Here is a 10343-nt window from a genome sequence, read left to right as displayed (position 1 = left end):
TAACAGGATCAGAGTTCACTCCATGGTAACTACACTATACTGAAAATCAACTCCAAGTTCTTCTTTGTTTTATAAACTAAGTGAATGAATGCAAGGAATCCAGCTCTGAGCCCGTCAAGTTTTCTGCCTCTTGCATTCTGGGGGGTTGTTCACATACTTGAAAGGCTACTTTGTGCCTCAAGACTTCAAATCTTTTCCCAAACCTGTAAGTCAGCAGAGATTTCCAATCTTTTGCATATTCCACACACGGTCCAGGTGCAGGAAAAAAAAAAAACAAAACAATTATCCCAGCGTTAATCTGTTCTTGTCCTCAGCCCTTGGGGTACTTTATCTGGATGGGGACTCCAATCCTGTGGTCCATTTTCCCTGCCTGCCCCACTGCTGAAACAGTCACAGAGCAGCAGTGGCAGCAGTGGCTGAGGTGAGGGGAAGGACAGACCACAGCATGGGCGTGTGACAAACTGCTGTGCACGTTTAGCTACATTAGCTCTGCAATACACTTAAATAACAAAAAATTGTGTTTAATAACTGGGAAGCGACACTGAGGAATGCAAACCAAGAGCTGAAAAGTAAAGGAAACTATGTGGCAAGGGCAATTACCCGTTGGTTAATAGAAAAAATAGTTAACCTGTATTTACACTGAAAATGGGCACCACCTGTTCCTTCTTGTCATCCCATGGTAGTGGGATTTCACTTAGGAAGAGAGCATCTGACAGAGTATGAGTTTGCAGCAAGAACTTTTCACCTAGATAAGCTAGTCCTATTCCCAAACATATTTACCTACTATTTCCCAGGAAGAAAAAAAAAAGTCACAGTATCTTTTCATTCCCAGGGGTCCTCTATACGTTACAGCCTGGAAATCAGAGGCTGACTGCCAGGGAAATGCTGTGTACCTGAACACCAAGATCATCCAGCCTGACTGCAGCCTTTAGAGATCGCTCTGAAGCCCTGAGCAGGTGCTGAAGTTGCTGAATTGACTTCTCCATCTCACAGTGACAGCACTGCCATTTACCTACAAAACATTCAATAAACCTGAAGTGGTTTTGAATAATTTGCAACGATAGCTGACGAAACAAGCTTTTTAGAAGTCTCACATCCCCCCCATGACAACTGCAACCCCTGTCTGTACCCAGTGAAGAGAAACCCACAAGACAGTGCCCTAGAAAAACAGCCAAGAAAAATCGACATAGTACATCTGTGCTGATTATTAAATACTGAATAAGTTTATTTTTGTCTGCCTTCTTGTCACAAAATACTTTTGATAGATTTTTTTTTAATATACATCGCCTATAAGTTTAAGGACTCAGAGTCCTAAAAGTTCTTTGCAGCAGGGAGGGCTGGCAGGGCAGGACCCACCGCGGTTCCCGGGACATCAACACTCTCACACACAAAGGAGCAACAAACCAAAACACGGCGGCCGGTTCCCTTCAGCTGCCCTCTGCTCCGCAGTTTTTTCCCTTAAAGGACAAGCCAGCCCGAAATGTGCGTGCCATCAGGATCCTCCATGAGAGCTCATTAACTCGCAGCGCCTCGGACTCCGAAGGCTGCCTGAGGAGTTTTTTTGCTTTCTTAAGCAAATGAAGAGCTCTGCAGACAGTTTGCAGCAAAGCCAGACAAGATTAACTACTACAAATTTTGCCTATTCTATTAAGTCCAGCAAACCGGCTCCTTACTCAGCACTCCCAGCTCTGGGGGTGCCCCTGCCAGCTTTACTTTTGAATGTCTTAAGAGGGGGAGAAAACACATTCAGTGAAGTATTGAAAGCTCAGTACGCACACAAGAAACCCAAGAATAACTCAGCACTTTGCACAACTGCCCACAAACCGGTCTCTATTTTATCGAGCCCCACCACCTGCCAGGCAAGACTGTTTCTGTTGTCCTCATTTCCCCGCTCTTCTCTCCCAGCCACACAAACGCAACCAGCATTCCCGTGCTGGGCGCTCCAGCCCCAGACACCAGTTGCGGGTAAGAGCAGGTCCTGCCCAAAACCAGCACCTGCACCTTTGGGGAACTTCTCCCCACCTTAGGGCAGTGCTGGGGATGGCACTGCCACTGCCCCAGCCACAGGGCTTGACACCAACACCCCCTCCCCAGTTCCCAGTCCGGGCTGGGCTCCCCTCGGAAAGTCCCCGTGCCCTCTCCCACTGCCACCCGGGGGCCACCAGCCCCCCCTCCGGAACCTGCCACCCCCTGGCTCCACTGCCACCCTCCCCCCCCCCCCCCCCCCCCCGGCAGGGCAGGTCTCAGGAGCCACAGACACTGCCAGAAAGGTCTTCCTCACCCCCACCCCCCCAACTACTGCCCCTTCACAGAGAGGAGGATAGATTTATGCTTTAAATACATTTTATTTATTACCAAAATTTCCAGAAGCCTAATTTGGCATTTTGTCTTTTAATCTTCTCTAAAGATTTTCATGCATAACTTGAAACTTGTCAACTGCAACAGTCGAGTGGTTACTTTAGGAGTGACAGAGACAAACATCCAGAGTACAAACAGCTGTATCTGAATTAACAAAACTTGTCTATTACTAACCTTATAGAGCAGGACGTGCCTTCCCTCTTATCAAAACCAAGCTGACAGATCTGCCTTTATACACACCCAACAGAATAAACTCTGTTATCGGCAAGGACGTTTTCCTTAAAACGTTAGAAAAAAAATACAAAGCAAAGAATGGAGTGACTGTCCATAAACCAGTCTATGCTTCAGTCCTCTTTAATCCACTTCTTCGATGGTGGGGCCACCAGAGCCGCCCGCCCCGGCCCCTCCATCTCCCCGGTACAATTTTGTGACGATGGGGTTGCAGAGTTTCTCCAGCTCTTTCTGCTTGTGCTCGTACTCTTCCTTCTCAGCCATCTGGTTGCGATCGAGCCAGGAGATCACCTCCTTGCACTTGTCGAGCACTTTCTGCTTGTCCTGGTCACTGATCTTTCCCTTCAGTTTTTCATCCTCCACCGTCTGCTTCATGTTGTAAGTGTAGGACTCAAGGGAGTTCTTGGCTGACACCCGATCTCTATTCGCTTCATCCTCTGCTTTGTACTTCTCTGCCTCTTGCACCATGCGGTCAATGTCGTCCTTGCTGAGGCGACCCTTGTCATTGGTGATGGTGATCTTGTTCTCCTTACCCGTGCTCTTGTCCACAGCACTGACATTCAGGATACCATTGGCATCAATGTCAAAAGTGACCTCAATCTGGGGGACTCCTCGAGGTGCTGGGGGGATGCCTGTCAGGTCAAACTTGCCCAGCAAGTTGTTATCCTTCGTCATGGCCCTCTCACCCTCGTACACCTGGACCAGGACACTGCTCTGGTTGTCAGAGTAGGTGGTGAAGGTCTGAGTTTGTTTGGTGGGGATGGTGGTGTTGCGCTTGATGAGAGCAGTCATCACTCCTCCAGCAGTCTCGATGCCCAGGGACAGAGGGGTGACATCCAACAGCAGCAGATCCTGCACATTCTCAGACTTGTCTCCCATGAGGATAGCTGCTTGCACGGCAGCACCGTAAGCCACAGCCTCATCAGGATTGATGCTCTTGTTGAGCTCTTTGCCATTGAAGAAGTCCTGTAGCAGCTTCTGAATCTTGGGGATACGAGTAGAGCCACCCACCAGCACAATCTCCTGGATCTGCCCCTTGTCGAGCTTGGCATCTCGCAGAGCCTTCTCCACTGGCTCCAGGGTGCCACGGAAGAGATCAGCATTGAGCTCCTCGAAGCGGGCACGAGTGATAGAGGTGTAGAAGTCTATGCCCTCGAAGAGGGAGTCAATCTCAATGCTCGCCTGTGTGGAGGAGCTGAGGGTGCGCTTGGCCCTCTCACAAGCCGTACGCAGCCGCCTCACCGCCCGCTTGTTACCAGCAATGTCACGCTTGTGCTTGCGCTTGAATTCTTCCACAAAGTGGTTCACCATGCGGTTGTCAAAGTCCTCCCCACCCAGATGGGTATCACCAGCCGTGGACTTCACCTCAAAGATCCCATCCTCGATGGTAAGGATAGACACATCAAAAGTGCCCCCTCCCAGATCAAAGATGAGCACGTTCTTCTCTCCAGCTCGGGTTCCTTTCTTGTCCAGGCCATAGGCAATGGCAGCTGCAGTGGGCTCGTTGATGATGCGCATCACATTGAGGCCAGTGATGGTGCCGGCATCCTTGGTGGCCTGGCGCTGGGAGTCATTGAAGTACGCTGGTACCGTGATCACGGCATTCTGCACCTTGCGCCCTAGATAAGCCTCAGCAATCTCCTTCATCTTGGTGAGCACCATGGAGCTGATCTCCTCTGGGAAGAAGGTCTTCATCTCCCCCTTGTACTCCACCTGCACCTTGGGCTTGCCACCCTCGTTCACCACACGGAAGGGCCAGTGCTTCATGTCTGATTGCACCGTGGGGTCATCAAACTTGCGGCCGATGAGGCGCTTGGCATCGAAGATGGTGTTGGTGGGGTTCATTGCCACCTGGTTCTTGGCAGCATCCCCGATGAGCCTCTCGGTGTCGGTGAACGCCACATAGCTGGGTGTGGTGCGGTTGCCTTGGTCGTTGGCGATGATCTCCACCTTGCCGTGCTGGAAGACGCCCACACAGGAGTATGTGGTGCCCAGGTCGATGCCGATCGCCGGCCCTTTGGCAGACATGGTGTCGGCTCTCTGTGCAGCTGCTCGCCCGTGTCTCCCCCGCCCGCTCCCGCTGCCGCCGCGGCGCGATGTGCTCGCTGCGCGCCGCCGCCGCCCCTTTTATATCCGCCGCCGCCGCTTCTGGAACCTGCCAGAACCCCCGCGGCCAATCCGAACGCGTCGCGAGCCTCCGGAAAGCCAATGGCCTAGGCGATCCGTCGATGAGCGCCCGCCCCCCGCCTCCCGGCGAATCAGAGCGGGCAGCGCCCGCCCGCCCCGCCCCACGGCCGCGAGTCTTCCGGGTTTTTCTCGTGCGCCACTGCCCTCGGCCAATCACAGCCCGCTCTGCCCGCTCGCCCCGCCCCCGCCGCCAAAAGCTGCTGGAAGGTTCCAGCTCGGGGTGACGTCATGCGGGTGATTGACAGGGGCGCTGCCCAATGGCGGGCGGGGTCGGGCGGGGCGGCCCGCGGGGCGCGGGGGACGGGGGTTCGCGCCCGCTCCCGCCGCCGGTGCTCGTCACTGCTGAGCGCTCGACCGGCGCTTGGCTATTTACCCTTATTTGGTCGCAGGGCGGCAGAAATTCCGCCCTCCGTTCTTCACACAAACACACATACACCCTCCCTCCTTCAGCCTCCCCCCGCCTGTGAGAGCGGAACGGCCGGGAGACCCCCGAGCTGTCATGGCGGAACGGCCGCCCCCCACACCCCGCACCCTCCCAGTGGGTGAGGGAAGGTCCCGCCGAGCCCCTTTTTAGCCTTGTTTCGGCCGAACTTGGCGGGGGCAGCGGGGCCGGGTTGTCCCAGAGCGGAGGGAGCTTCTTGTCACTGCTGAGGGGCTGAGGCGGGGGGTGCCTGAGGGGAGGGAGTGGCTCCGGGCTGTCCCCTCCTGTCCCGGCACCAGAACTCAGGGAAGGGCTCCGGGCTGTCCCCTCCTGTCCCAGTGCCAGAACTCAGGGAATGGCACCAGAACTCGGGGAATGACACGGGGCTGCTCTCCTATCCTGACACCAGAACTCAGGGAATGGCACCGGGCTGTCCCTTCCTATCCAAATACCAGAACTCGGGGAATGGCACCGGGCTGTCCCCTCCTCTCCCGGCACCAGAACTCAGGGAATGGCACCAGGCTGTCCCTTCCTATCCAAATACCAGAACTCAGGGAATGGCACCGAGCTGCTCTCTCCTGTCCTGGCACCAGAACTCGGGGTGTAACACCCCGCTCTCCCCTCCTGTGCCAGTGCCAGAATTCAGGGTGTAACCCGCAGCTCTCCCGTCCTGTGCCGGCCCCAGGACTCCGGGAATGGAATGGCAGCAGTGCGGGATTTGGGGCCCTGTTGCTGCGTGGTGACCATTCTTGAACCGCCTCCAAATTCTTGTCTGTTGTGCTAATGTGAGATGTCGTCACGCCTACGTTTAGCAAAAGCTATGGAGCTATTAACTCGGAGCTAGGAAAGTGCTTTGATGAAAATATATTAAACATGAAAATCTGCTGTGGTTCCTCCAAATTATTCCTCCTTACTTTGAGACAAAACACTTCAAAATATTCCACTTCTAGTACGGAGGGTAAAACACCATCCTGAGATCTTTTTTTTTTCCCAGGAAGCTGCTCCTTTTCAGTAGCTGCTTTAAAAGTGTTACTAAAAGTTTGTTGCCCTTAGACAAGTTACATGAGAGAAAGATTAAATTCGCTGTGCAATTAAATCATCTTTCATTCGTTTTGTCCCCAGCCCTCAGCACTATTTTGTAGCAGGCCTTGTAGAAAATAAGTTACAGCTTTTCCCAGAGTGATTTGTACTCACACAATTGTTACAGGCACTGTAACTCCCCATCAAAAACATCCCTGTTTCCATTAGTGTGTTTTTTAAAGTCTTTTTATAAGACATGAGGGCTCCACCTCTTTTGTGTAACCTCTGTATGTAGTTTGGAGATGGAAGAGCTTCAATTTCAGATCATAAATATCGTACGTGCTGACATGACTTATTCTTCCTCAGATCCTGGTCTGTTTTGTTTTGGTTTTTTTCCACACAGGTTCTGACGTTAGAGAAATCCGAAAGTCAATGGAAAATGGAAACCATCAGCTGTCCCCATCGTGACAGGAGCTGCTCTGTATATTCTGTGTATATACTGTGTGCATATTTCTTTGATGGGAAGGGTGTCGGTTTCTCTTGTAGTTAGACCAGTGACTGATTCATCACTGAACCATCTCTTCCTGTAATTCACTGCTACTTCATTCAGTTGAATGTATTATATGGAGCAGGGACAAATGCCAGAGCAATACAAAGAGAGGTGGTTGGTAAATTCTGTTTCAGCTGAAAAGTTGATGTTTTTTATTATTTGTGTCCTTGTGAGAACTGTCCCTTAGGAACATTAGTAATGCACAAGAACCCTGTTTTGATGGCTGCAGGAGAAACTCAGACCTTGTTATTCCAGAGTAAAAAGAGGATTCCTGCCCCCAAAAATACGTACAGAAACAAGAGATGGAAAGAACAAAAGGAGTAAGGAATAAAGCAGCAATATTGATTAGCACAATAAGCAGTTTTTGCAGCAAAATTAATTTGATATCTCATTTAAGTATAGCTGTAATCTAACAGGTTTTATCAGATTTAGAAGGGACACTTCATTAATTTGGCCCAAAGCTTTTAGCTGTATGTTTTATCATCCCAGGCACAGATTATGTACAACAGCTCCAGACACTTGTTTGGGAGTTCCTTGGCCCAATAACCAGTCTGGCCCTGCTATGGTTTTGCTGATACCCAGATGTGCTGATAACCTGCTAAAGAGATGGTTACAGTGACTGGATTACTGCTCACCTGGAGTATTCCCTCCGTCCTGATTATTTCATCATTTGAATTGTTTCGCTACAGTAATTTTGGGGGAAAGATCTCAACGGAATATGCACGAGCACACCATTTTAGTGCTAATGGTGTAAATGAGACACTTGTGGCCGTTCTCGGGAAAAATCCAAAGGTCTGTGAACTCAGGCTACCAAATATTTTATTCAGCCTGTTGCAGAAGTATTTCTTTTTCAGCTGAGCATGCAGGTGCTGTTTTTTTCTTGCACAACAATATATCTAGGTCCAAGCTGCTTTTTCATTCCTAATCAGAAGTTCATGTGATATTCTTGCCATCATCTCTTACCAACATCCTTAGAGAAAGTCCAGTCTAACGAGAGGGAGCAACCTCTAAAACCTCATTAGACTTATTCTCTCTTCTCAGCAGAGCTATTACCAGCCTGCTGTTTGTCAGCAGTTTGTGAACCAACTCATCCATGCAGTCATCCTCTCATATGGGAAGAGACACATGATTCTCTTTTATGTTGCTTCATATGCAGTCATGTTACAGGTGAGCCAAACCAACTGGTTTGGAAATTAAAGAGTGAGCTTTATGGGGAGGGCTTCAGCGCAAGTCTGATTTTCGCTTTAACAAAACATTTGCTGTTATTCCCCCATCCTCAGTCTGTAAGCTGTAACTTTCAGAAGAGCAAGCCGGCACTTCTGGAAGTGGCAGCCCCCTTTCTGATCCATTTATTTGTGTTTAGGATCAATAATGCACCCATGTCTCCTGTTTGGCAGCATTATGTAATACGCTGTAGGCTATTCTCCATTACACCACCCAGCCAGAATGAAGAGGGTATGTAGATTCCGTCAGTGAAGCAAGAGCTCAGTATCTGGAGCAGAACTGGGAACTCAACCCTTATCTCTACCTTGACAAGAACAAGATTTTTTCCCCATGTGTTTCATAAGGCAATGTAGTATAAAAATAGGACTGAACCCAAGTTACAGTTCAGTCAGATATCAGCCACTTGGATCATTACAATAAAGCTGAAATGCAATGAATGGTCTGTTCAGGTTGGACAGTCAGAATACCTTAGACCTTAAATTCCGGTATCCATTTCCCTCATATCCATTTCCCTAGTATCCATTTCCCTAGAAAAACTACCCAGAAAATTGCATAAGTCAGATTGTATTGATGAGAAGGAATTATAATACAGCAATCAGTTCAGAAAAGTCTAAGCAACTGCTGTTCTAAGAACAAATAATACCTTTTCATCGCTGAAATTCTTCATCGCGTTTATATTTGCAGACATATGTCTAGTATTTGGAATTCAGACAAGAACTACCAGTGTATAAAATTACAAGATTCTTCTGACAAGGTGTTGCACTAAAAATTGTATTTATGTGGGGTGAGCTATGTAATTTATTTTGTATTTATGTACCTCCAGGTTTTGTGCACAGCTGTTCCTTGTTAATTTAAAAGGCAGCCACAAGACATGATCTTTCTTAAATAAGTGTTCTTTTGTTTTTGTGAGTAACAGAGTTCTGCAAATCTGCATCACATGTTTATGGCAAATCACACAAATGCATGATTAGTACTATGGAAGTATTCAGAACAGCAGAATATAGGGCATTGTAATTCCATACTGCCAAACCAGGAGTTCAAAAATCATGAGTCAGATATCCTAAAATTATAAACCTAGTTTAAAATTATGAGCTTAAAAAACGTATGTGGCTTTATTCAGCTTCTGGCTTTGTTCAGATGACACTTCTAGGATTTTCCATGTAATTGGCAGATCTATTTTTTTTTAATAAATAAAATAGCCGATTACACCATCTCACAACTGAAACCAGGCTGCCTCGGATTGATTAGACTCAATAAAATCATGGAAGTTCTCAACACTGATTAAACTACTGCTTGATGTTTCAAGGAATAATTATTTTATAATTAAGTGGTTTTAAAGTGTGTTTATTTACACAGACTTCTGACAATTTGCTGAGGCATGATTAAAAGCTGAGGTTAGAATCAGTACTGCTAACTAGATAAACTGGTGTGCTGTGCTTTTTAGGGACTCAGTTGTTTATTCCTTTCCTGTAACTGCAGCCTCCTTTTCTTGCAGCTCTACTGACAGTCATGAGCAAGTGACTGGAAGGCAGAAAGTTTGCAAGTAATCACTGAATCAGATCAGAAAAGGACCTCAATAGGTTATTTAGTCTTATTTTGTGTTTAACCAAAATCCCCCTTCTTGCAATTTAAGGCAATTATTTTATTGACTGTGGATACGAGAAAAATAGCTGGTTGCTATTTTTCTTTGCAACCAGCCTTTATATATATGAAAATCATTGTGTTTTCCCTCCACCATCTCTTCTGTAAAATGACTTGAAATCACTCAACTGTGCTCAGAAGCAAAGTTTTCTCAGTTTCCAGACATTGCTTTCTCCTGGATTCTCTGCATGCAACTTGCATCTTAGTTGTCAAGTGCTATGATCAATAGTAGAGACCTCACCAGCTCACGCCTTGGGTTTTCCAAATGAGCAGATTATACCCCAGTCCAGACATTTCAGTGTTTACCTTCATTTGCAACAGCACGATGCTGCAGACTCATTGTCAGAATTTGATCCAAAATAACACATCAATTCTTTTCAATGGAAATTGAAAGGGTAGATTAAGTTCTGATGTAAGAAATTCTTCACTGCGAGGGTGGTGAGGCCCTGGCACAGGTTGTTCAGAAAAGCTGTGGCTGCCCCATCCCTGGAAGTGTCCAAAGCCAGGCTGGATGAGGCTCCGAGCAACCCAGGATAGTGGAAAGTGTCCCTGCCTATGGCAGGGGGTTGGACCTGGATAATCTTTAAGGTCCATTCCAACCCAAATCATTCTGTGATTCTATGAGATTAAGCACCCACTCCTTTACTTGTACAGCTTACGATTTCAGCTTGCACTTGTTCCTAATAAGTATCTCACGTTTTCAGATCACCA

At 48.0% G+C, this 10343-nt stretch overlaps 1 protein-coding gene across 1 annotated transcript; it reads right to left on the bottom strand.

Annotated features, from left to right (window-relative positions):
* Positions 1 to 2325: 2325 nt before the first annotated feature.
* HSPA2 (heat shock protein family A (Hsp70) member 2) lies at positions 2326 to 4679 on the bottom strand. Its single transcript, XM_071557351.1, has one exon. It carries the CDS (start codon positions 4615 to 4617, stop codon positions 2713 to 2715), a length of 1905 nt encoding a protein of 634 aa, XP_071413452.1. The 5' UTR covers positions 4618 to 4679; the 3' UTR covers positions 2326 to 2712.
* Positions 4680 to 10343: the final 5664 nt, after the last annotated feature.

Source organism: Pithys albifrons, chromosome 6, assembly GCF_047495875.1.
Source record: "Pithys albifrons albifrons isolate INPA30051 chromosome 6, PitAlb_v1, whole genome shotgun sequence".
Lineage (NCBI taxonomy): Eukaryota > Metazoa > Chordata > Aves > Passeriformes > Thamnophilidae > Pithys > Pithys albifrons.
Note: the sequence above shows the minus strand (reverse complement) of the source record. Positions and strands in the feature narration are given on the sequence as shown.

Bases quoted from the DNA above. Each gene is read 5' to 3' on its own strand.
- HSPA2 (XM_071557351.1), bottom strand. From the start codon at position 4,617: ATGTCTGCCAAAGGGCCGGCGATCGGCATCGACCTGGGCACCACATAC.